Here is a 27910-nt window from a genome sequence, read left to right on the forward strand (position 1 = left end):
AACTACAGATTCGGGGACAGCGCCAAAAGTCGCGGCTGAGCCCTGGCAGCTGAAGAAAGGTGAGCATGCTTTTTTAAAAAATTTTTTGCACTACTTTTATTGGATTTTCAGGGAAGTGCTTATGTTTGAAGACCTTCCCTGAAATCCAATGACGGGGATGCCGGCAGCAGGATTCTCTACCGCAGCTGTAATGTGTGACAGCTACGGTAAGGAATAGAAGAATTCCTCCGCTGCATCTGACACAGATATGGCAGATGTAGCAGCAGGGAATTCTTTTTATTAGCAGGGATAAAGGAAACATATGCCGCATGCAGCAGATGTGTTCTTCATCCCCGCGGGGGACACAGCAGTGGCGGATAGGTACGTTTATTTATTTTTACACTAAATTTCTTGTTTTTCAGGGAAGGGCTTATTTGTAAAGCCCCTCCAGGAAAAACAATGCAGGAGTGCCGGCAGACCATTGTTTTCAATGGAGCCGCTGGCAGTAGCCGCGGCTCCATTGAAAACAATGCGTGCATTCCCTATGGTGCACGCATGTCCTATCTTTACAGGCACGAACCTACAAAGTACGGACATGTGCACACACCACAGGGAATGCATTGTGGCTTATACAGGAATGTTTTTGTGCATGCGTATGCACGCACAAATACATGCTCATGTGAACCCACCCTCAGTCTGTGATCTATTAGTACACCCAAGTCTTTTTTTACATGTGCTGCTACTTATCCAATCTCCTCCCTTTATTTTTCTTACCCAGATGTAGGACTTTGCATTTCTCCTTGTTAAATACCATTCTGTTAGTCGGTGCCCACTGTTCAAGCTTGTCTAGATCTTTTTGAATCCTTTCTCTCTCTTCTCTAGTGTTAGCTATCCCTCCTAGCTTTGTTTCATTGGCAAATTTGATCAGTTTCCCCTCAATTCCGTCATCTAGATCATTTATAAAGATATTGAACAAGACTGGGCCCAGGACAGAGCCTTTTGGTACCTGACTTGAGACATTCTTCCAATTGGATGTGCAGCCATTTATGATCACTCAGCCAATTGTGAATCAACCCAACAGTTGCCTCATCAATCCCATGATGCTGGCAATAGTGATGAGGTTAATGTTTCTATGGCTTCATAACATTATTCTCAGTGCCATGATTGCAGGGCTTACTCTTTCACAGGCATTAAGAAGATCATGATACCTCTAAGGGCGGCGGTGACTACAGATGTTTGCTCCCTGAGAAACTCTATAGATTTTAACTTTGGAAACAAGTATTCCCAAAGGTATGACTATTAAAAAGGATGTGAATTATCAATATTGATGTAACAAATAGTAACATTGTGACATGACTAATAACAAAGGTTTCTGTCAGGGTTCATGTTATGATTAAGGGGTTTTATCAAAAATGCAATAAAGCGGTTGTACCAAGATTACAACTTATCCCCTATTCATAGGATAGAGGATAATTTGCTGATTGGTGGGGATCTTACTGCTGAGAGCGCCGCCGATCTCGAGGATAGGGTTCATGTGCCTCGATCTGCTAGTCATTGTGGAGGCTGCTTCTCCACAATGACTGCGATAGCACAATGCTTACTGTGCGGAATTCCACCGCGGAATTCCGCACCGTAAAATCACCCGTCCTCACCCGCGGGCATGCTCTATTTGCAGTCAATGGAAGCCGTCCGTCACGCTATCTTCCGCTGTAGCAGAGCGGAAGATAGCGTGAAACCGCTTTCCCGCCTACCATCAGCCGCGTCATATGACGCAACCGGCGCGTTACATGACGCTGCAGCGCGTCACGCACTCTATTGCGCATGCGCGCCGAAGCATCTTGCGGGACGTAGGACGCCGGATGCGGAGGTAAGTATTGGGGTCTCTGGGGGGGGGGGGTGCCGCCGTGACTGGCTAAGCCGCGGAATTCCACGGCTGAGCCCGTCACAGCCGTGTGAAGCTGGCCTTACAGTGAGGAAGATGAGAGACACGGGACCCCCATCCTGGAGATCAGCAGGAGTATCAGTAATCAAATCCCAAACCAGCAAGTTATCCCCTATCTTGTGGATAACTTGTAATCTTGGTACAACCTCTTTACCAGAACTTCTATCTCCATGTTAATTTTGTTTGTTTTTAAAGAGATTAATAAACGCCTGTTTTAATCTTCAATGGATTTTCCTGTTGCTGGACTTTTTTTCTCCTTTTTTGCCGATAACAGCGGGTTCGGATGACTCGTTAATGTGTATGGGGGCCGCTCAAATTTCCCTGAATAGATGATGTCAGGGCAAAGAAGGATCAAGGATGTTGAATTTTTAACGCCCAATGCTTTTTTTCCCCAGGAGATAAGACGGCACCAGAAGCGGCTGCCTGCAGCTTGACTCTAAGCACACAAACACTTGGCCAAATAACATTTACAGGATTTGCTGAAGCCCAAAGGGTGTCTGTCAGCTGGAATAAGCTGTCCAAACTGCAGGCATGATAATAGGGCAGGAGGAGCTGAGCAGATTGATGTATAGTTTTATGGGGAAAGATACAGTGTAACTTGTTTTATTCATTTATATCTCTCTTCATTCTGAGCTAAACAGTCCAATGGGCGGAGCTATCAGTGATTGACAGCTGTCTGTGCATGACTGTACTTACATAAGTAGCTGTCAATCACTGATAGCTCCACCCAATGCATAATTTTGATAGATTGGACTTTTATGGGTGCCACGACATCAAATGTATTGTTTGTTTTTTTTTCATTTTTGTATTAAAAATATAATATATAAAAAATTTTAATATCCTTTGTTTTACAATAATAAAAACAACAACTTTTTTTTACTTATAGTACTGTGTAAGTTTTAGGCTGCATTCACACGAACGTATATCGGCTCGGTTTTTATGCCGAGCCGATATACGTCGTCCTCCTCTGCAGGGGGGGGGGAGGATGGAAGAGCCAGGAGCAGCAACTGAGCTCCCGCCCCCTCTCTGCCTCCTCTTCGCCCCTCTGCACTATTTGCAATGGGGAGAGGCGGGACGAGGCAGGGCTAATTCTCAGAACGTAGCCCCGCCCCCGTCTCGCCTCCTTTCATTGCAAATAGTCCAGAGGGGCGGAGAGGAGGCAGAGAGGGGGCAGGAGCTCAGTTCCTGCTCCTGGCTCTTCCATCCTCCCCCCCACTGCAGAGGAGGATGACGTATATCGGCTCGGCATAAAAACTGAGCCGATATACGTTCGTGTGATTGCAGCCCACGGCAAGTGTGGAAAGAAAGTTGTAAAGTAAAAAATTTTTTTCAAAAATAGAAGGCATCTGATTGGCTCCAAATGTATTCTGCAGCAGGATATAGACCCCATACATACAGCCAATGTCAGCAATAACTATCTTCAGTGTGAAGAAGAACAAGGAGTCCTGGAAGCATATATCTATATTACTCCCCAAATCAGCACCACTCGCAACCTGATTGGTTGTTTGGATTTACTCATTCCTGGTGATTGGTTATTTGGGTTGGCCTGATTTACGGTGATTGGCTGTTTAGGTTGGCTCGTGTAGAGGTGGGGAGTAAAAGGCTAATATGCGTCCTGGAAGTGATTGTATGGTTCCCAGAGCCCTGATCTCACATCATCCAGGCTGTCTGGAATTACATGAAGAGACAGAAGGATTTGAGCAAACCAACATCCACAGATCTGTGCTTAGTTCTCCAAGATGTCTGGAACAACCTCCCTGCTGAGTTCCTTCAAAAACTGTGTGTAAGTTATACCTACAAGAAGTGATGCTGTTTTGAAGGCACATATTGATGTGATTTAGATTTCTCTTTTGTTTATTTACTTTGCACTTTGTCAATAGACCAAAAAACTATTAACACTAAGGCCTCATGTCCACGGGGAAAATCAGATCCGCTGCAGATTCTCAATGGAGAATCTGCAGCGGGTCCCTCCTGCCCCGCGGACATGAGCGCCGAAAATAGCAATTTAAAAGTATTTACCTATCCGTAGCGGGCGGGGACGCTCTGCTCTTCCTCACGGCCGGATCTTCATTTTCGGCCGGCGGATGAATTCCTGACGCCGGCGGCACGTCGCCGGCACGTCGCCGACGTGCCGCGCGCATGCGCCGGGCACATCCGCCGAGCCGAAGCAAGGGAGATGCGGCCGTGAGGAAGAGCAGAGCTTCCCGGCCCGCTGCGGGTGAGTAAATGCTTTAAATTCCTATTTTAGGTCTCCCGCGGATCCGGACGGCTTCCATAGGCTTCAATAGAAGCCCGTGGGAGCCGTCCCCGCGGGAGACCCGCATGAAAATGGAGCATGGTCCAGATTTTTTCATGCTCCATTTTTTTTAAAATCACTTTTATTGACGATCCGCGGGTATTTATGTACCCGCGGGTGGTCAATGCATCCCTATGGGGTGCGGATCCGCGTGCAGGTAATCCGCTGCGGATCCTAAATCATATTTTCCCCGTGGACATGAGCCCTTATAGTTTTGAAAGAATTCCTACTTTGCAGCATTTTTTTCACACCTGCCTGAAATGTATACACAGTACTATATATTACCCTATCTTTTAGTCTCCATAGGGGACTTAAACTTGTGATTGTTTGATCGCTCATACTATATACTGTAATACTCCAGTATTGTAGTATAGGGTATTTCTACAGGCATTCAATTAAGACAAGCCACAGGCCTGTCATAATGGGCAGAAATACATGGCAGACCTTGGTTTCTTCAGAAGACCTCCGGCTGCCATGACACTGGCGCCTCATGATTTCATTGTGAGGGGTGGGGAGCATTCAGGACCTCTGAACACTGATTGGGGTATTTAAATGCCGTTGTCAGAATTGACAGTGGTATTTAAAGGGTGAACGGTCAAGATCAGTGTGAGCGCTGATCATGACTGTTGCGGGCGGGTGTCAGCTATGTGGAGCGAGTTCGCCTCCTGGTCCCACTCCATACAAACCCTGCGCAGGCAGGACATACAGTACATATATGTCCGGAGGTGCTTAGGGTTTAAGGTTAGAGCTCATAATGGGCGGTGGGCGCAGTGGACTAGAAAAGGAAGAACATTACAAAGTTTATTATTCTTATATTTTACATTTATACAATTTAGGACTCTATTTTAACGTCCTGGAAAAAGGGCAGTGCAAAATCTCAATACATTAAGGTGATTATAGTTGAGGCCCATTTAGACACAATGATTATCGCTCAAAAGACGGATTTTGAGCGACTTTTGAGCGATAATCGTTGTGTCATTTACAGCGTAAGATGATCGCTCAAACGTTGCGCTCCGAGTGAAGGATGCAGAAGACAAGCGGGGCCGCTTGCCTTCTGCATCCAGCTGTTTCACGCTCAGAGCGCCCGGCTGTTATACAGCTGAGCGCTCAGAGTGGAGGATGCAGAAGACAAGCAGGGTGTCCCCGCTTGTCTTCTGCATCCAGCTGTTCTCTGCTCGGAGCGCCTGACTGTTATACAGCTGAGCGCTCTGAGCAAGGTATGGAGAACGCAGCTGGACCGCTCTGCTCTTCATACCCCGCCTGTCATCAGGGAGCGGGATACAGCTGAAACAATAGTATCAGCTGTACTCTGCTGTGAATCCCTGATAAGGCTCATCGTTGTCTTAACGAAAACTGCATGATGTCAGTGCAGTTAGACACAACGCGACGTCTTTTGAGCGAATTTTGAGTGATAATCTTTGTATCTAAATGGGCCTTAAGACTATTTGATTCCTCTTAGCACATAGGACAGATTTCCAATATCAGATAGATTTGCCAATTGGACGGTCTGAACTGTAACAATATGTATGAATATGTATCCACTATATAAATGAGTCACATAAGATAAGCAAGGGGAATCAGTATTGGCCTGATGGAATAATGGTATTAAGACTAGTTGGCCGGCACCTTATTAACCACACATCAGTAATAACGGAGGTATTATGGTCCCTTTATGGTTGTTGCTAACGTCTTGGCTTTAGTAACAGAGTAATGCACAAATATGTATTTAAGGACCAACCGATTTCACAGCTAATGTTTACTCCATCCACATGAGTTACAGTATAAACTCAAACTACATCCCACACCCCAGCAACCAAATTATACGCTGACCACTTTATTAGAGACCCCCATCTAGTAGTCTATTGGACCTCCTCGGGCCTTCAGGACGGCAGCAGTTCATGATCTTATAGACTCTACTAGGTGATGTCATCATGCTGCAGGAATGTTGGCCCATGCGGACAGGATAACAAAGAACATAAAGTATAGAGCTCCATAGTGCAGAGGGGCTCGCCAATAGGAATGGATGGATCAAGGCCCACATAGGAATACTGCTACCTGAAAGGTTGTGTATGAGCATAACATGGGACAGAGCCTGACAAGCGGCTCCCCGAACGGATCTTCATGGACAAAATCACAAGCAGGTGAAGAGGGGGATGATCGTGCTACAGACGGAATATGTTAGGATCCTGGCAGGAAAGACATTAGTCCTTTATTGGCAATAAGTATAAAGCTTGTGAAAAGGTCTGACTTGCAGAAAAGCTACTTTCCAATAGGTGGCGCTGTAGAGGCATTATTCCATCTTTCTATTTTCTTTAATTTCCCAGAGGAGCATGCACGGCCTTATAAGTCTCCTCACACCTACTAGATTCTCTCCATAAGGAGAAACCTTACCCCTTCTGATCCACCTCACAGGCCTCTCATCGAGCCAAAAGCCTACTGTACACTGATGAGGGGCAAAACCCCAGAAACAGTTATCTGTACACGGCTATCTTTTCCTTCTGGAGAAGACTCTGGCTTAGGGTGGACACCCACTGGCGTTTTTTTCTCCACTGTGATGCGAGAGTAAAGTTAAAGTCTCGCATCGCAGTGCGAGAAAAAAGCCAGCATCACGCCAGGATATCGGCAGTCTTTTCAATGGGGCCAGCGGCAGCAGCGGCCGGGTCAGATCCCGCTGCAAGAATTCTCCCCCGTGTGCAGGGGGCCTATGTGATTCAGGGTTCTGATACATGACAACAGGCTCTGTTCTGATCTTCATTTAATCTGAAATGTTTCAAAATAGCACATATAGCCCTGCAATATACGCTCCTGTCCCAGTCTAATCTTGTTATTTGTATTGTGCCAACTTATTCCACACCAAGCTTATTTTACCGACCTTGGAAGGATGGAAGTCACCCTTGAGTCGGCTACCTGCACTATGTGGGGATTGAACTTGCAACCTTCAGGTCATGAGCGAGAGCTTAGGGCTGGGTTTCTGCTGCCTTAAAGGGGTTGTCCCGCGCCGAAACGGGGTTTTTTTTTTTTCAACCCCCCCCCCGTTCGGCGCGAGACAACCCCGATGCAGGGGTTAAAAAAGAACACCGGACAGCGCTTACCTGAATCCCCGCGCTCCGGTGACTTCTTACTTACCTGCTGAAGATGGCCGCCGGCATCTTCTCCCTCGGTGGACCGCAGGGCTTCTGTGCGGTCCATTGCCGATTCCAGCCTCCTGATTGGCTGGAATCGGCACGTGACGGGGCGGAGCTACACGGAGCCCCATTGAGAAAAGGAGAAGACCCGGACTGCGCAAGCGCGTCTAATTTGGCCATTAGACGGCGAAAATTAGACGGCAACCATGGAGACGAGGACGCTAGCAACGGAACAGGTAAGTGAATAACTTCTTATAACTTCTGTATGGCTCATAATTAATGCACAATGTATATTACAAAGTGCATTAATATGGCCATACAGAAGTGTATAGACCCACTTGCTGCCGCGGGACAACCCCTTTAACACTCTGTACCACACAAGGCTCTCTAATGGCTTATGTTGTCTATAGTTCAGACAGCACAGACCCGTTGACCGCTTTCCTTCAACGATAGAAAAATTATTGCTAAACTATTGATACATTTCTATAATTGAACATAGATAAAGATCACAACAAGTGGACACAAAACCCTACAATTTCACATATACCTGCACTGACATACCTTTATACAGGACCTATTTCTGTATAGATCTTCACTAAGGTGCTGCAATTTTTTCTTACTGAGGTCCAAAGTTTCAAGTTTCAGGTTTGCAGAGAACTTTTTCCCATTGGCCTCTACAGTGGAGGGGTATTGGGAGCTGCAGGGATGCATATTGTCAGCGTATCGGATGGAGGCGGCATCCATTGGCTAATACCATCTGTAACAACAGAATTGTGTGACAGGTTCATATGACATGCTAATAAGAAATACGGGGCAATGCAACATAAGAAGAAACCCAACATATAAGGAAGTACAACCCTCATATAGGCCTTGGTGGAGGGAATGTTACTAGAGTCTTAAGGACTCGCAGTCTGAAAATTGATGAGATGGTTTAAAATGATCCTATAAACCAATAAGAAATACAAAAATTAACACTTTCTAATATACTTGCATCCCAAACTTCTTCCCTTGTTCTCTGCTACGGGTATTGTGTGGTCCGGTATTCTGGCTAGATAACGGTGATGTTTTGTACATAACGATCTCACATCGTTGGTAATCACACAGGAAGAATTCGGCCAGGGCTACACAGTGACGAAAGACTGCAATGCTGCATATAACGATAGTTATTAGGGGTCCGGCCGTCCCGGATTGGCATATTCACGTAGGAAATGCCAGGTTTAGTCAATTTCCCCCATGACCTTTGACGTATATCCACAAGAAAACATTGAAGGGTGTAATGTCCGGAGATCTTGAGGGTCAAGAGTGTAGCACCAAGTCTTGGGGTCCTGTGCGACCGATCCCACATTGAGGCAATGTGTCATTTAGAACATGTTGAACCTGTAGGTGCCCGATGTGACGGTACTCCATCTTGCTGAAAATGCTACAACGGATGATCTAGAAAATAGGTTACGCCAAAACAATATAGGTCTAGTCGGCATATCTGAAAACATTGAGGGAAAATTACCACTAACCCATTTTAACCCTTTCCAATCCACTGTCTGACGTCTGAAGACATTCTGATTGAAGGCTGTACAGCTTTGATGTCGGAAGACGTCCAGCAGGGTATTCTTACTGTAGATTACTGGCCGCTCTGTTGTCAGGGGCCTCTCCAGCATGTCCCATACCGCAGTACTGGCTCTAGCCAGCAGATGGCGCCATTGTATAATGGCAGAAAGAGAGATCCCCCTAGAAAACCCTGAATCCAAAATTGGATTGCAAAGGGTTAAATGCTGTAGAAAGAGCACATTGAGTTCCTGCCCGACCACTACCGACTGCGGCACCACCGCGGTCTGCATTAGTACAATTACTGCAGTACAAGGATATTATTCTCCCTAAGACAACACTATTGATGGCAACAAAATGTCCTTCTTTACGGATTATTCAGCAGAAATCCAAAAACGCAGAGCGAGGTTTACTGATGCCAAAAGACGCCTCGAAACCTACAAGTCACATGTGCTGTGCTTTATCCAGCGGGGGCCTCGAGTGGTGGCCGTCGGTACTACACATTTTTTTTGATGATCCCAAGTAATTCCTACTTTGGATCGATCAACACAAACAAAAAATAAGATGTTTCACTGTGCCAAGCCTTCAATAAAGCCTTCGATAAAGTAAAAAGTGCTTCGCTATAAGGATGTCAGCTTTAATAACTTACTGACTTTAGATAATAAGGCCGGTGGCACAGGACCGGGTTTGAATTGCAGGATCTGCGATCGTCACCTACGTGGACGATCCGTGTTGTTCCGCACCCAATTTCCGCAAGCGGATTTAAAATCGCAGCGTGTATTTTTCAGTGGGATCCGCATGGACAGCTTCCATTGAAGTCAACAGAAGCCGTCCGACTCGCAGTCCATCTGCAATTGACATTGGAGGTCGGTCGTGGGTAGCTGCGTCATCGTCTAGCGACAGTGCAGGAAGAACAAAAATGAAGGAAAAAAAATCTGTACTGCGCATGTCCGAAGGCGAGTCACTGCGGTCATCCGCAATACAGCAGAAAGCAGGTAAACAGGGTCGCCGGCCACGGTCAGAGCTGGATTCTGACCCGATCATGTGCAGCGGGCCTAACTGTAGATAATATAATTTGTTTACTGCTAATTAATTCCTCGCTACTCAAGTCTTTGCCTCTATGAAGCCTTCTCCTTCCCTTCCTCCATCCCCCGCCTTTTTTTTTCCTTCACCCCTTTCCTCTTCCCCATGTCTTCCCCTTTCTTTACCCCTTCTGCCCCGCTTTTCATTTATGCTTTGGATTACTTGACAAAGCAGTTAGCTCTACAGTTACGAGTGGAAAACTTCCAATTTACTGCAAAATTCTTCGGGTGGACTTCTGACCCGGCCTAATTTCTTTTGAAGTTGGGTTAAGAGTTTTTGGGTAATGAAAATGAAAAAAAAAAAAAAAAGGAAGCTAGAATAGTTTCTCTATTATACGTATGGTTAGTTCTAAGATATCTATCTTGTTTTTGTAATGTTAGTGGGAACGGCTATGGAGGTTTTACTTAACCCTTTCCAATCCAATATGTATCTTGGTTTTCCTAGGGGGCTTACTCTTTTTCTGCCGTTATACAATGGCGCTATCTGCTGGCTAAAGCCAGTACTGCATGAGGTGACACGTTGGATAGGCTCCGACAGCAGAGAAGCTGGCAATATACAGTAAGAGAACCCCGACGGACGTCTTCCAACATCAGAGCTGTACAGCCTTAAATCATAATGTCTTCAGACATCAGACAGTGGATTGGAAAGGGTTAATCTGTTAGTTATTTTTTTCTGCGATCGCCCACAATACAGTAAAGTGCTGTATGCAGGGTCACCATCCGGGTTCTCAGCCGAAATCCGCAGCGGTCCTCCTGCATGCGGAACCCGACCTGGTCATGTGAGCTCGGTCTTGTCGCTCCTGTCCAGGGGCGATGATTCGCCGGGAGTAAATTGCCGGCGAATCACGCTGTCTGAAGCGATGCTATGGAAAGTGCAGGGACAGCGTCCACGAGCGGAGAATCATAGCGATTCTCCGCTTGTGGGATCTAAATCACGGCATGCAGCGATTCTCTGCGGTGAGCCGCTCTGTCAGATAGGCTAAGAGCGGAGAGCAGTCAGCTCTCACCTGCTCCCGCGGGATATCGCTACGCCCGTGGACAGGCAGCCTTACTTGGATTATTAGAGGCATGTTTAACTATATTATGCCTTTTCTACCCTCAGTTCTGAGTCTCCGAGAGACCTATTTGACTGCAGACGCTCTATGCCGCCTAAATAATAGATAGGCCATTCTTATCATACTACTCATACATGCTATTCGGGGGGGGGGGGGGGGGGGGTGATCGTAATACCTCCTTTGGCCTCTTGCTTGAAGAAATAGCTTTAATAGATACATGGAGGGTCAGACACCCTGAAGTACGAGCCTTTTCATGCTACTCTAGCACATATAATACTATGTCTAATATTGGCCTAGCCATAACGAATGAGCAGTTATTGAATGAGGTACACAAAGTGGAATATCTTCCAAGGTCGCTGTCGGATCATTCACCAATACTACTCAAAGTAAATTTTTTCAAGGTGGGTCAGAATGAGATCTTATATCTGGTGTCTTAAAGGGGTTGTCCCGCGCCAAAACGTTTTTTTTTTTTTTCAATAGCCCCCCCGTTTGGCGCGAGACAAACCCGATGCAGGGGTTTAAAGCAAAAAACGGATAGTACTTACCCGAATCCCCGCGCTCCGGTGACTTCTTACTTACCTTGCGAAGATGGCCGCCGGGATCTTCACCCACGGTGGACCGCAGGTCTTCTCCCATGGTGCACCATGGGCTCTGTGCGTTCCATTGCCGATTCCAGCCTCCTGATTGGCTGGAATCAGCACACGTGACGGGGCGGAGCTACGAGGAGCCGCTCTCCGGCACGAGCGGCCCCATTCAGAAGGGAGAAGACCGGACTGCGCAAGCGCGTCTAATCGGGAGATTAGACACTGAAATTAGACGGCACCATGGCGACGGGGACGCTAGCAATGGAACAGGTAAGTGTATAACTTCTGTATGGCTCATAATTAATGCACAATGTACATTACAAAGTGCATTAATATGGCCATACAGAAGTGTATAACCCCACTTGCTTTCGCGGGACAAACCCTTTAAGGCTTTTTGGATCCCACTATTAGATGATATTTAACACTTATTATTGGTTCAGCAAGTCCTGCAGTGGTTTGGGATACTATAAAAGCCTCCCTTCGAGGCATGTCGATACAGAACATCCGTAGGGTCAAGAATCGGAGCAGACAGATAGGAGAGGAACTCAGCAAACAGGTGACTGAAACCGAAGCACCTTTTATGAACCAACCGACAGATGTTCATAGAGCAAATTGGTTGCAGGTGGGAGAATTACAATCATATATCCATGAAATGGCTAAGAGATATTTCTCTGGGTAGCACTACAATGAGAAAGTAGAAAAAGCCGGCGACTTGTTGGTGACCGTAGCTGAATCCCAGTTGGGGGCGTCCTATGTTTCATGCATCAAGAGCTCCTCAGGAGGCCTGGTATCTGAACCTAGTGAAATCCTTACAGATTTTTACAACAATCAGTGTCAAGGCCCATTTACATGCAAAGAGAATCTTTCAAAGTTTAAGTGATCATTTTGCATAAAGTGTTAATGGACACTGCCCATTTACACCCTGTGCTTCGGTTTTTCTATGCAATCTCGCAGCACACCAGCAGGGCGGCTTCAGGCGAGAGCACAAATACGGTCGCCGCAGCGCATTTCCGCATCAGCAATGTTTGAAGATCCAGGTAATCAGCTCCTTGCGAGCGTAGCAGCACATATTACTGTACTTTTTGCGCACGCGTGACATTCCTTTTCCGTGAAAACGATTGGCTATTAACCCTTTCCAATCCACTGTCTGACGTCTTCCTACATTCTGATTGAAGCTTGTGCAGCTTCAATGTCAGAAGACGTCCGGCAGGGTATTCTTACCGTCTACTGCCAGCCACTCCACTGTTGGAGCCTCTCTGCCGCACACACACTGGCTTTAGCCAGCAGATGGCACTGTTGTGTAACAGCAAAAAAGGGAAAGGCTTTTAGGAAACCCTGAATCCAAAATTGGATTGGAAAGGGTTAAAGCCTAATGAGGTCCAGCAGCCTTCTTTCCCCGCGTTTTGCGCAGTTTTTCGCATCCCCTTGCGTATTTGCGCACCTGTCATTGACTTGCTGTGCAAAACACAGGAAAATAGATTAAGACCTGTTTGCTTGCGCACACAAAACGCCCTTTTGAGAACGAACCCTTGAAATCAATGGGTTCTATTCCGTGTTTTGCGCACGCAAAGTCATCAAAAACGCGTGCAAATACGGCCATAACAACATTAAGGGATTATTCACCCGCACCTATGCAGTTACGGTCCATGAAATACGCAGCGTTTTTACGGACTGAAACCTCGCGTATTCACTCGCTTTTTTCATTGCACATCTTCACTGCCATTTTCACGCGCGCAAAAAATTAACTTGAGACGGTCCCGTAGATTTTGCCTGTCTTCATGCGTAAATACGCATTGACTTTAATAGACAATTTCCGTCCATAAGACAGACAAACGTGATTCCGCCATTTTTTTTGCGGCCGAGAAAATCACAGCCGCAAAATAGGACCACGGATTTCAATAGTTTTGTTTACACTAGCAGGATTCTAACGCAATAATATTACGCGCGAGAAAAGATAGCGCTTGCTCCATTTTTCACGCATGCAGTCTTTCTACATGCAAGAAAAGATAGGGCGGGATATCTTCCCGCGTTTTTTTTTTACTCACGCGCAATAGCGTGAAATTTACACGGCAAGAGGAAAACATTATTTTGACTGGTTCATGCGCCAATACGCTCTGTAGAGGCGAGCGCATGCGCCATCTTATTAGCCCTCCTACGGAACTAAACAGGACATGCTACAATTTTCTTTCGGACGTCCGAATACCCCAATGCGAATCAGGCTGTCCGTATTATGCGCGCCATAAGGAACGCAAATACGCCCGTGTGAATAAGCCCTTGCAAACGTCCCTGTGAAGGCAGCCATAATGCTGATGTGGCCCTGGGTGAAAATAAGCTTGACACCCCTGGTGTAGACTCTACGATTCAGGGGGGAATCACACGAGCTCGCGCACTTAAAATTTGCGCACGCAATACGCAGAGAATAGAATCCATTGTTTCCAATAAGTTCATTCTCAGTTTTCAAAAAAAAAAAATGCAGCACGCTCTATTTTAGTGTGCATTTGAGCGCCAAAGGTCCCAAACCCACGTAATTGCGCAATACATTGCGCAATTTCACAGAAAATCGATCACATCTGTTACTAATTAAGCAGAGCGGCCTATAAATCCCAGCGCGGCTGTGTCCCGCGCGGATGTGATCGTTCTCCGCGAAAAGTACAGTAAAATGTGCAGTTATGTTCGCGATGGCACGCCGCTCATGGCGCAGCGTCACGTGTGTTTTCGCACTTGCGCTTGTAAACAGGCCGTCCTTACTATTGGGATTATACTGCGTTAAGACGGCGCAGGATTACCCGCGACGGTCCGCTGTTTGTTGGTGAGCGACATTTTGGTGTAATTGATGACATTTTGGGGCCAAAAATTGCTGCAAGCGACGTTTTTCTGTTTTGCGCAGGAAGACATTCGGCGTCAAGGCCGATGCGCCGGATGGCACGAACGAACGCACAGAAAATGATGGGCTGCGATCTGGCATTGATTTCACTCTAAAAAGACAATGGGTGGCCGGACTGACTGCAACCCCTCTGGGGTCTCTGACGTCACAAGTACAGTACATACATGAGGAAGCCCTGCATGACATCACAATGGATACACTGTGACAGCACACTACTGTATCCCTGCAGTGCACAGAGTGTCGTTACCTCTGGGAGCCGCCGCAGTTGTGAGGAGTTACAGCGCCGATCAGCTCCCTGCAGCGCACCCAGCACGTGCTCAGTGCAAAGGAAAACACAGACGCGTTACCAAGGCAACCAGACACGGACTACGGAAGCTCAAGGGAGTCAAGAATGTTCAGTGATAGAACGTGCGCAACTGCAGTACAGCGTGCCAACACTGCTTACATACTCAGACCAGTAGTGCTGTATACAGCGTGTGGATAGCAGGACGTGCTGTATACAGTAGTTGTACTGGAAAAGTCACATATAGTATTTAGTCTATGTGCACATTTTTAGTTCTTACATCCCTCTCTTTTTTTAATTTCTTCTTTTTTCTTTCTTTCATCTTTTTTCTCTTTTTTTCTTGCTTTCTTTTTCTTTTTCCTTTCTTTTTTCCTTCCTTCTTTTTTACTTTTTTCTTTTCTTTCTTTCTGTCTTTCTTTCATCCTCCCTTTATTCTAGTTCTGCCTCTTATAAATGTAACAACTTTGTTCGCTCTTTTCTATCATTTTCTCTCTTCTCCTCCGTCTTCCTCTCCTCCTTTCCTTGCTTTATCTTCTCTTTCTTTTTTTGCTTTGTTCCTCTTTCCCCAAAAATCTCCTTCTTTCTTCTCTCTTTTTCTCTCCACATATTTCCTTGCTCTCTTTCCTCTCCCATCTTTTTATCTGTCTTCTCATTTGCGGATCATCTTTTCCCTTCTCTCTCATTTTCTCTTTCTACCCCCTTTTTCTCTCCCTCTCCTCATTTCTTTGTCCCCTTCCTATTCTCCCTCTCTTTCCCCCTTTAGTTGCATCTCTCTCCCCTCTCTCTCTTTCCCATTTATGTCCTTGCTTCTATCCCTTTAATTACAATCCCCTTTTTCTCCTTTTCCTCCTCTCTTTTTTCACCCTTTTCCTCTCCTTTCCTCTACCTCCTCTCTCTTTTTCCTCTTCTCTTTTTTCACCCTTTTCCTCTCCTTTCCTCTACCTCCTCTCTCCTTTTCCTCTTCTCTTTTTTCACCCCTTTCCTCTCCTTTCCTCTACCTCCTCTCTTCTTTTCCTTCTGTCTCTCGCTCTCTTTCCACCCTTCTTTTCTCCATCCTCTATTTCTCAATTTACCCTTAATCTTAAGTGTAGAGATGAGCGAGCACCAAAATGCTTGGGTGCTCGTTACTCGGAACGAACTTTTCGCGATGCTCGAGGGTTCGTTTCGAATAACGAACCCCATTGAAGTCAATGGGCGACCCGAGCATTTTTGTATTTCGCCGATGCTCGCTAAGGTTTCCTTGTGTGAAAATCTGGGCAATTCAAGAAAGTGATGGGAACGACACAGCAATGGACAGGGCAGGCGAGGGGCTACATGTTGGGCTGCATCTCAAGTTCACAGGTCCCACTATTAAGCCACAATAGCGGCAAGAGTGCCCCCCCCCTCCCAACAACTTTTACTTCTGAAAAGCCCTCATTAGCAAGGCATACCTTAGCTAAGCACCACACTACCTCCAACAAAGCACAATCACTGCCTGGATGACACTCCACTGCCACTTCTCCTGGCTTACATGCTGCCCAACCGCCCCCCCTCCCCCCCACAGCGCACACCAAAGTGTCCCTGCGCAGTCTTCAGCTGCCCTCATGCCACGCCACACTCATGTCTATTTAGAAGTGCGTCTGCCATGAGGAGGAACCACAGGCACACACTGCAGAGGGTTGGCACGGCTAGGCAGCGACCCTCTTTAAAAGGGGTGGGGCAATAGCCCACAATGCTGTACAGAAGCAATGAGAAATAGAATCCTGTGCCACCGCCATCAGGAGCTGCACACGTGGGCATAGCAATGGGGAACCTATGTGCCACACACTATTCATTCTGTCAAGGTGTCTGCATGCCCCAGTCAGACTGGTTATATGCACCTTAACAGTAACCGCGTTGGTGGTAATGTGGTGGTGACTGCGGACCTAGTAGCGCGGTTTTATTTTGTTGGTTTTCGGAATGTGGCCAGGATTAAGTGGGCCGTGGCAGGGGGATGGTGTGGGGGCTCTCTTGTTGTGTCGGTAAAGGTGAAATTCTTGGACTGCCACCAGACGAACCAATGCAAAGGCATTTGCCAAGAATGTTTGTTTTCCCTGTTGGAGGAGGAGGAGGATGTTTTTGAGGCACTACGTGTCCTCTACACGTGTCCGTGGTTATATGCACCTTAACAGTAACCGTGTTGGTGGTAATGTGGTGGTGACTGCGGACCTAGTAGCACGGTTGTATTTTGTTGGTTTTCGGAATGTGGCCAGGATTAAGTGGGCCGTGGCGGGGGGATGGTGGGGGGGCTCTCTTGTAGTGTCGGTAAAGGTGAAATTCTTGGACTGCCACCAGACGAACCAATGCAAAGGCATTTGCCAAGAATGTTTGTTTTCCCTGTTGGAGGAGGAGGGGGATGTTTTTGAGGCACTACGTGTCCTCTACACGTGTCCGTGGTTATATGCACCTTAACAGTAACCGCGTTGGTGGAAAATGGCCTCGCCGCCATCATGTCTTTGGGAAGCCTCTGTTTCCACACCCCAGAGACATACCATTAGCAGCGGTATAGGCAGAGCCCAGAATTCGTAACATTTCAGCCGTAGCATTAGGACAGGCCCAACTAACATATCACTAGCAGCATTATAGCGGGAGCGCAGTCTTCGCTCCATGTCAGTAATAGTAGCACTCAAGACAGGCCCCAGTAACAATTCCGAAGCAGCATTATAGCGGGAGCGCAGTCTTCGTTCCATGTCAGCAATAGTAGCACTCAAGACAGGCCCCAGTAACAATTCCGAAGCAGCATTATAGCGGGAGCGCAGTCTTCGTTCCATGTCAGCAATAGTAGCACTCAAGACAGGCCCCAGTAACAATTCCGAAGCAGCAGTTTAGTGGGAGCGCAGTCTTCGTTCCATGTCAGCAATAGTAGCACTCAAGACAGGCCCCAGTAACAATTCCGAAGCAGCAGTATAGTGGGAGCGCAGTCTTAGTTCCATGTCAGCAATAGTAGCACTCAAGACAGGCCCCAGTAACAATTCCGAAGCAGCAGTATAGTGGGAGCGCAGTCTTAGTTCCATTTCAGTAGCTGCAGTATAGCCAAGGCCCAAGTTACATTTATGTAGCTAAATTGTAGGCCAACCCCACACACCTTTCTGTACCATGAGTGCAGGCGAAGAACATACAAATTGCTATGATTACACTGTAGGCAAGGGCCCCAAAAAATTGGTGTACCAACAGTACTAATGTACCTTAGTAAAAATTGGCCATGCCCAACCAAGATGGCAGGTGAAACCCATTAATCGCTTTGGTTAATGTGGCTTAAGTGGTAACTAGGCCTGGAGGCAGCCCAGTTTAACGAAAAATTGGTTCAAGTTAAAGTTTCAACGCTTTTAAGAGCATTGAAACATATAAAAATTGTTTCTAAAAATTAGATGAGTGAGCCTTGTGGCCCTAAGAAAAATTGCCCGTTCAGCGTGATTACGTGAGGTTTCAGGAGGAGGAGCAGGAGGAGGAGGAGGAATATTAGACACAGATTGATGAAGCAGAAATGTCCCCGTTTTGGATGGTGAGAGAGAACGTAGCTTCCATCCGCGGGTGCAGCCTACGTATTGCTTATGTATCGCTGCTGTCCGCTGGTGGAGAAGAGAAGTCTGGGGAAATCCAGGCTTTGTTCATCTTGATGAGTGTTAGCCTGTCGGCACTGTCGGTTGACAGGCGGGTACGCTTATCTGTGATGATTCCCCCAGCCGCACTAAACACCCTCTCCGACAAGACGCTAGCCGCAGGACAAGCAAGCACCTCCAGGGCATACAGCGCTAGTTCAGGCCACGTGTCCAGCTTCGACACCCAGTAGTTGTAGGGGGCAGAGGCGTCACCGAGGATGGTCGTGCGATCCGCTACGTACTCCCTCACCATCCTTTTACAGTGCTCCCGCCAACTCAGCCTTGACTGGGGAGCGGTGACACAGTCTTGCTGGGGAGCCATAAAGCTGGCCAGGCCCTTAAAGACTGTTGCACTGTCTGGGCTGTACATGCTGCTCGATCTACGCACCTCCCCTGCTACCTGGCCCTCGGAACTGCGCCTTCTGCCACTAGCGCTGTCGGATGGGAATTTTACCATCAGCTTGTCCGCCAGGGTCCTGTGGTATAGCAACACTCTCGAACCCCTTTCCTCTTCGGGAATGAGACTGGGAAGGTTCTCCTTATAGCGTGGGTCGAGCAGTGTGTACACCCAGTAATCCGTAGTGGCCAGAATGCGTTGAATGCGAGGATCACGAGAAAGGCATCCTAACATGAAGTCAGCCATGTGTGCCAGGGTACCTGTACGCAACACATGGCTGTCCGCACTAGGAAGATCACTTTCAGGATCCTCCTCCTCCTCCTCCTTCTCCTCCTCCTCAGGCCATACACGCTGAAATGATGACAGCCCAGCAGCATGTGTACCGTCAGCAGTGGGCCAAGCTGTCTCTTCCCCCTCCTCCTCATCCTCCTCATCCTCCTCCTCCTCCTCCTGAACGCGCTGAGATATAGACAGGAGGGTGCTCTGACTATCCAGCGACATACTGTCTTCCCCCGGCTCGGTTTCCGAGCGCAAAGCGGCTGCCTTTATGGTTTGCAGGGAACTTCTCAAGATGCATAGCAGAGGAATGGTGACGCTAATGATTGCAGCATCGCCGCTCACCACCTGGGTAGACTGATCAAAGTTTCGAAGGACCTGGCAGATGTCTGCCAACCAGGCCCACTCTTCTGAAAAGAATTGAGGAGGCTGACTCCCACTGCGCCGCCCATGTTGGAGTTGGTATTCCACTATAGCTCTACGCTGCTCATAGAGCCTAGCCAACATGTGGAGCGTAGAGTTCCACCGTGTGGGCACGTCGCACAGCAGTCGGTGCACTGGCAGATTAAAGCGATGTTGCAGGGTGCGCAGGGTGGCAGCGTCCGTGTGGGACTTGCGGAAATGTGCGCAGAGCCGGCGCACCTTTACGAGCAGGTCTGACAAGCGTGGGTAGCTTTTCAGAAAGCGCTGAACCGCCAAATTAAAGACGTGGGCCAGGCATGGCACGTGCGTGAGGCTGCCGAGCTGCAGAGCCGCCACCAGGTTACGGCCGTTGTCACACACGACCATGCCCGGTTGGAGGCTCAGCGGCGCAAGCCAACGGTCCGTCTGCTCTGTCAGACCCTGCAGCAATTCGTGGGCCGTGTGCCTCTTATCTCCTAAGCTGAGTAGTTTCAGCACGGCCTGCTGACGCTTGCCCACCGCTGTGCTGTCATGCCGCGCGACACCGACTGCTGGCGACGTCCTGCTGCTGCTGACACATCTAGATTGCGAGACAGAGGTTGAGGAGGAGGAGGAGGAGGAGGGTGCTTTAGTGGAAGAAGCATACACCGCCGCAGATACCACCACCGAGCTGGGGCCCGCAATTCTGGGGGTGGGTAGGACGTGAGCCGTCCCAGGCTCTGACTCTGTCCCAGCCTCCACTAAATTCACCCAATGTGCCGTCAGGGAGATGTAGTGGCCCTGCCCGCCTGTGCTTGTCCACGTGTCCGTAGTTAAGTGGACCTTGCCACTAACCGCATTGGTGAGGGCGCGTACAATGTTGCGGGAGACGTGGTCGTGCAGGGCTGGGACGGCACATCGGGAAAAGTAGTGGCGACTGGGAACTGAGTAGCGCGGGGCCGCTGCCGCCATCATAGCTTTGAAGGACTCCGTTTCCACAACCCTATACGGCAGCATCTCAAGGCTGATAAATTTGGCTATGTGGACGGTTAACGATTGAGCGTGCGGGTGCGTGGTGGCGTACTTGCGCTTGCGCTCCAACACTTGCGCTAGCGACGGCTGGACTGTGCGGTGCGAGACATTGCTGGATGGGGCCGAGGACAGCGGAGGTGAGGGTGTGGGTGCAGGCCATGAGACGGTTGTGCCTGTGTCCTGAGAGGGAGGTTGGATCTCAGTGGCAGGTTGGGGCACAGGGGGAGAGGCAGCGGTGCAAACCGGAGGCGGTGAACGGCCTTCGTCCCACCTTGTGGGGTGCTTGGCCATCATATGTCTGCGCATGCTGGTGGTGGTGAGGCTGTTGGTGGTGGCTCCCCGGCTGATCTTGGCGCGACAAAGGTTGCACACCACTGTTCGTCGGTCGTCAGGCGTCTCTGTGAAAAACTGCCAGACCTTAGAGCACCTTGGCCTCTGCAGGGTGGCATGGCGCGAGGGGGCGCTTTGGGAAACAGTTGGTGGATTATTCGGTCTGGCCCTGCCTCTACCCCTGGCCACCGCACTGCCTCTTGCAACCTGCCCTGCTGCTGCCCTTGCCTCCCCCTCTGAAGACCTGTCCTGAGTAGGCGTTGCACACCAGGTGGGGTCAGTCACCTCATCGTCCTGCTGCTTTTCCTCCGAATCCTCTGTGCGCTGCTCCCTTGGACTTACTGCCCTTACTACTACCTCACTGCAAGACAACTGTGTCTCATCGTCATCGTCCTCCTCACCCACAGAAAGTTGTTGAGACAGTTGGCGGAAGTCCCCAGCCTCTTCCCCCAGACCCCGGGAACTTTCGAATGGTTGGGCATCAGTGACGATAAACTCCTCCAGTGGGAGAGGAACCACTGCTGCCCAATCTAAGCAGGGGCCCGAGAACAGTTCCTGGGAGTGTTCCCGCTCCTGAGCAGGTGTCATTGTAGTGGAGTGAGGAGGCTGGGAGGAAGGAGGAGCAGCAGACAGAGGATTCGGATTTGCAGCAGTGGACGGTGCAGAACTGTGGCTGGACAATAGGTTGCTCGAAGCACTTTCTGCCATCTAGGACAGGACCTGCTCACACTGCTCATTTTCTAATAAAGGTCTCCCGCGTGGACCCATTAATTGGGCGATGAATGTGGGGACGCCAGAAACGTGCCTCTCTCCTAATCGCGCAGCAGTCGGCTGTGACACACCTGGATCAGGAGCTCGGCCTGTGCCCACACCCTCACTTGGGCCTACGCGTCCTCGGCCACGTCCACGTCCTCTAGGCTTACCCCTACCCCTCAGCATGCTGTATTACCAGTGATTTGATTTCCCAGGCAGGAAATAAATTGGCGCAAGCCTGCAGGCCAAATATAATGTTTTCGCTTTTTTGCAAAGGGAAGGACCCACTGCGTATATTCAATGAACAAGAAGTTTAATATCTGTGGTGTGGCCCTCAAAAAGTGTCACACAACTATAGTGTAGCAGAGTTATTAACTCTAGCAGAGCAGGTATTTGCCAGTCAGGAAAGACAATGGCGCAAGCCTGCAGTAAACCGTAGCTGGTTGCGTCTGATTTTTGTACGTTTTCCACGCAGCACACACGTACACGGAGACCTTAGGACTGACACAGGCAGGCCAAATATAATTAATTTTTTCGCTTTTTTGCAAAGGGAGGGCCCCACTGCGGATATTCAATGAACAATACGTTTAATAACTGTGGTGTGGCCCTGAAAAATTGTCACACAACTTTAGTGTAGCAGAGTTATTAACTCTGGCAGAGCAGGTATTTGCCAGTCTGGAAAGACAATGGCGCAAGCCTGCAGTAAACCGTAGCTGGTTGCGTCTGATTTTTGTACGTTGTCCACGCAGCACACATGTACACGGAGACCTTAGGACTGACACAGGCAGGCCAAATACAATTTCTTTTCCTTTTTTGCAAAGGGAAGGACCCACTGCGTATATTCAATGAACAATAACTTTTAGAACTGTAGTGTGGCCCTGAAAAAGTGTCACACAACTTTAGTGTAGCAGAGTTATTAACTCTAGCAGAGCAGGTATTTGCCAGTCAGGAAAGACAATGGCGCAAGCCTGCAGTAAACCATAGCTGGTTGCGTCTGATTTTTGTACGTTGTCCACGCAGCACACACGTACACGGAGACCTTAGGACTGACACAGGCAGGCCAAATACAATTTCTTTTCCTTTTTTGCAAAGGGAAGGACCCACTGCGTATATTCAATGAACAATAACTTTTAGAACTGTAGTGTGGCCCTGAAAAAGTGTCACACAACTTTAGTGTAGCAGAGTTATTAACTCTAGCAGAGCAGGTATTTGCCAGTCAGGAAAGACAATGGCGCAAGCCTGCAGTAAACCATAGCTGGTTGCGTCTGATTTTTGTACGTTGTCCACGCAGCACACACGTACACAGAGACCTTAGGACTGACACAGGCAGGCCAAATATAATTTCTTTTCCTTTTTTGCAAAGGGAAGGACCCACTGCGTATATTCAATGAACAATAACTGTGTTGTGGCCCTGCCTACACAATTCTGTCCCTGTAGTATCAATGGAGGGTGCAATGCTCTGCACAGACGATTTTTAGAAAAAAAAAAATATGCAACACTGCTAACAGCAGCCAGCACAGTACTGCACACGGTTAAATTTGGCCCTAGAAAGGACCGTTGAGGTTCTTGAAGGCTACACTCACTCCTAACACTCTCCCTGCCTAAGCACCACTTCTGTCCCTAATACCGGGTGCAATGCTCTGCACTGCCGATTTTGAGGGAAAAAAAAGAAAAACACTGCTAGCAGCAGCCTGCACACGGGTAGATGTGGCCCTAAGAAGGACCTTTGGGGTTCTTGAAGCCTACACTGACTCCTAACGCTCTCCCTACAGCAGCACCAGCACGATAGTACTTTCCCTCAGCTAACTCACAAGGCATGTGTGGCGAGCCGCGGGAGGGGACGACTTTTATACTCGGGTGACATCTGATCGCCCCAGCCACTCACTGCAGGGGGGTGGTATAGGGCTTGAACGTCACAGGGGGAAGTTGTAATGCCTTCCCTGTCTTTCAATTGGCCAGAAAAGCGCCCTAACGTCTCAGAGAGGAAACTGAAAGTAACCGGAACACCGCGTGGTGCTCGTTAAGAGTAACGAGCATACCGAACACCCTAATATTTGCACGAATATCAAGCTCGGACGAGTACGTTCGCTCATCTCTACTTAAGTGCAATTTTTTTGTGCGCAGAACGCAAATGCACAAGAATTCACATCACCGAAACAGGCGGCACGCAAAAAAAACAGCACTTGGCCTTGTTTTTTCACACATAAAGTGCGCTGCCCGCTGTCTCCTGCTGCGGCTGTGACAGCTGCAGCGGGGGATTCCTTGGATGTGAAATCCCTGGATGCTGTCACATCCAGGGGTTTCACCTTTCGTCAATGGGGCCGGTGGCAGCAGCGGCCCCATTGACATACAGAGAACATCACGCTCCTCTGCTTCAGCTGTGACAGCTGTGGCAGAGGATTTCTTCATCACCGCAGGGAGTCCCATTGTCACTGGACACTGTGACAGCTATTGACTAACAGCTGAGAGCTGCCTCTGATTGGACACAGTGCTCAACCAATCAGAGGCAGACACTTCAGCAGGCAAGGGATTTTAAATCCCCGCCTGCTAAAAGCTCTTAATAGCAGTTCAGGAGAAGACCCGGCTGGACGCACCTGAGCCCCGGCAGCTGCAGAGAGGTGAGTATAGATTTTTTAAATTTTTTACACATTTTAGGAATGATTTTCAGGGAAGGGCTTATATTCAAAGCCCTTCCCCGAAAATAACTGCAGGGCTTGCCGGCAGCCCATTGTTTTCAATGGGAGAACATTGCGCTCCTCTGCCACAGCTGTGCCAGAGGTTCTTGATCTTCACTGTATGTTCTCAATGGGGTCGGCGCTGCTGCCGCCGGCCCCATTGAGCACAAGGTGAAACCACTGGATGTAACAGCATCCAGGGGTTTCACATCCAAAGAAGACGGATGCCGCAGTTACTGGCGTTTTAAAATCCGCTGCCCTATATTTAGTGCTGCACATTTTTTGTGCAGGTAAATATCAGGCATATGACCAGGGGCATAACTATAGAGGGTGCAGGGGATGCGGTTGCACCCGGGCCCAGGAGCCTTAGGGGGCCATAAGGCCTCTCTTCTCCATATAGGGAGCCCAGTACTATGAATAGGGCATTATAGTTGGGGGCCCTGTTACAGGTTTTGCATTGGGGCCCAGAAGCTTCAAGTTATGTCTCTGTGCAGCATGGTTTAGGTATGGGTACGGGTACAGATACAGATAGAGTGGGGCCCCAGCTCACCTTTTGCATCAGGGCCCCTGAGCCTTTAGTTACGCCCCTGCATATGACCGCTGCCACTGAAAAGCATGGGTTCTTAAATAGATGCAGATTGCAAACGCAAGTAACATGCGCACATAAAACGCCCATCTGACTGAGCCCTAACACTACAGTATTTCTTCTCAGGTTCTCTTTCTCTCTCTGTTCCTCTCTTCTTTCTCTCTCTCTCATTGCACGATGTGATTTCTGCACAATCAGAATATTTGGGATTTACATTTATTGTTTCCCATATACAAGTCAACAGAAATGTCAACGCTGGGATTTAAATTGATTTCCATCGAGTCCCACTGGAGCGGGGCAGCATTGTCGCGCACAAAAGTTGCAATTATCTGCAATTCATTGTGTCCATTGCTTCATGGATCTGTGAGTCACAGACATTCTGCAACTGAGTCTTTGAGTTGTGTACTTCTTGCCATTTACTCACTCATTGCAGCGACCATGATGTAGCCCAAGCCTCAATATATAATTGTAGGAACATTATTTTAAATATTTAGTTTATTTATAATTGTTTAGTTAAGTTCAGCTCATCGCAAAAATCAGTTTTCAGTTTTGCATAGACTTTATTATATTAGACTCTTTTAAATGAAAGGTGCTGCACCGTGTTAAACATGTAACATAAATAAGGGAAGTGTTATATACTTATTGTGGAGATGCCCAAATGGGAGCTGTGGATGAAGTTACCAACACCAACCACTACACAGGGGTCAGAGAAATCTGCTTTTGATTTATATCCTGTGCTTTGCCAGTGACAGTGAGCACCAAAATAGCTGATCAGTCAGGGTCCTCAGCAGCGGACCCCAGCTGATCAACTGTTGATGACTTATCGTAAGGGTAGGTCATCAATTAAAATGCCTGGAAAACCTCTTTAAGCATTACTGGACAGATTTTGCTGGTCATATTTAATCTGCTTTGTGTTTAAATATTATCAGTCTATTTTTACCACCTAAATGAAGTACAATATGTGGCGAAAAAACAATGTCAGAATCACTGGGATATGCAAAACCTTTACGGAGTTATTCTATGTCAAAGTGACACATGTCAGATTTCCAAAATTTGGCTCCGTCACTAAGGCGCAAACAGGCTCCGTCACTAAGGGGTTAAACGTATTTTTTTAATATAATGCAGGAACAAAAACTTTGGTCAAGGGACAAGTCTATAAACAGGATTCCCTGCTCTATAAAGCAATAGTGGTAGTTTAGGGGGTACAAAAACTCTAGGCCGGTTCCCTTTAAGTGAGCTGCTATATTTTCTGCTTGTAGCAAATGGTGATGGATGTTCCAGTTGCGTAGGCAGAGAATAAATTGATTTGTCTCACTTTCGATGTGACATGCGGCTGTCGATGATAAATCTCTTAAACATCTCTTAGGCTTTCATAACATTTAATTTCTCACCCAAATGATATAGTAATTGCCTTACATGTGAACATCAGTATCCCGAGCAGCGGGCTCTATAAACTTATTACATTTCTGGGCTTTAGAACAAATCTCGTACTCGTGCCGCAGGCATAGATCAAGTTTTAGTGGAATTCTATTATAGATCGGAGAAACCAGGAGAGAGATAGATTAAAAAAGTATAAAACCAAACACGCACTATCGGAAAAAATACATAGAAGTCCTTCGGTGTTGTCCCAGAAAGGAGGAGGCGAATTAATGAGTGTGCGATTTGCGCAATGGTTGTGGATCAATTTGTGCTTATTAACATGGGTCTGGAAATACAAGTACTGGAAATAGTGAAATTCTGCCGTGCCCCCGTTTCTGGCGGTCTAACGACAGAGGTCATGTTGACACATAGATGTTGATGGGGAATTTAATAAGAAACCGTCCAGCATTTATAACTGGATAGAAATCTGTGCCGGGGACCGCACCGCCTCGCTCTATCTGCACATATTGTCCAGTAAATTGCTGTCAGCTGTCAAGCGAGCTGAAGGGGCTTCCTTTTTTTAGTTCTATAGCGGGAGGATGAGCATCTCTTCTTCTCCATAGAACTGACACTCTGCAATATATGACCTGCTTGAGCTATTTGTATAGTTTTCAGTGACTTACGGAAAACGGTGCTACTTCGTAGTGTAGTGCTTATCGTAAAATTGCCACATTTTAGTGATTTTTTTCATCCTGGACACTTTTTTTGGACATACAATGCAGCAGCCAGATGTTAACTGCAAGTCAATAACGAAGTATTAAAAGTGCCACAAATAGTGTATTTTTCTTCCAGACAGAGAATGAAGAGTTGGTCGTGCAGGGGTGTTGGACTGGGGTGCTGAGGGCCCGCCTGTAAACTTCATTCTGGGGCCCGCTGTATAGCTACATACAAATATTATGGTTTTTTTGTGGTTTGTGAATTCCCAGCCATCATATTCTCCATGCATGTCAATGGAAAGGTTGCATGCAGTCTGGTCTTCAGCAAAGTATATGCAGAATGCAGCGAGCAGGAGACGGTTGACTCTCATTCACTCAATAGATAGGGTTTAGAGATGAGTGAGCATACTCGTTAAGTGCAGATACTCGAGCGAGTATCGTCCTTTTCGAGTACCTGCCTGCTCATCAGAGAAGATTCGGGTGCCGGCGGGGGTGAGCGGTGGGTTGCAGGAGTGAGAATGGTGGAGCGGCGAGGGGAGAGAGAGAGATCTCCCCCCCGTTACACCCCGCTCTCCCCTGCCGCCCCACGCGCTATTCCTATGACGTAAAGGTACATCATTTTGCGGGCAGTACCCCGCTCTCATGATGTACCCTTATGTCATGGGGAGGGAAGGGGTTAAACTCCTCAGCAGAAGACATAGGCTCCAACATCTTTAACCCCTAATGCTCCATGATATACAGTTACATCATGGAGGGATCGGGAGCCGTGGATTGTGGCTGTTAACTTTTTGAATGCCGTTGTCAATTCTGACAGCAGCATTTACATGCCCTGATCGGAGTTCGGGGTCTGTTTGATTCCCATGGCAGTTGGGGGCCTTCTGAAAGCCCCCAGGGCTGCCACTGCTAATTGCCCGAGGTTTGGCTTGGTAGATTGCTTGTCAGATTGCGGTATAATGTAATACTATAGTATTGCATTGCACTGCATAAGTGATAAAACCACCGCATGTTTTTGTGCC

At 47.8% G+C, this 27910-nt stretch overlaps 1 protein-coding gene across 1 annotated transcript in view; it reads right to left on the reverse strand.

The window, feature by feature from the left end:
- The window catches only part of LRRC27 (leucine rich repeat containing 27), a 90311-nt gene extending 75501 nt beyond the window's left edge, over positions 1-14810 (reverse strand). The window contains exons 1-2 of the mRNA XM_066601187.1: positions 14737-14810; positions 7904-8099 (exon numbers count right to left, since the gene is read on the reverse strand). Coding sequence (XP_066457284.1) covers positions 7904-8086 — 183 coding nt within the window. The 5' untranslated portion in view covers positions 8087-8099; positions 14737-14810. The remainder of the gene's footprint in view (positions 1-7903; positions 8100-14736) is intronic.
- Positions 14811-27910: the final 13100 nt, after the last annotated feature.

The sequence above is a fragment of the Eleutherodactylus coqui genome, chromosome 4, assembly GCF_035609145.1.
Source record: "Eleutherodactylus coqui strain aEleCoq1 chromosome 4, aEleCoq1.hap1, whole genome shotgun sequence".
NCBI classification, from domain to species: Eukaryota; Metazoa; Chordata; class Amphibia; order Anura; family Eleutherodactylidae; genus Eleutherodactylus; species Eleutherodactylus coqui.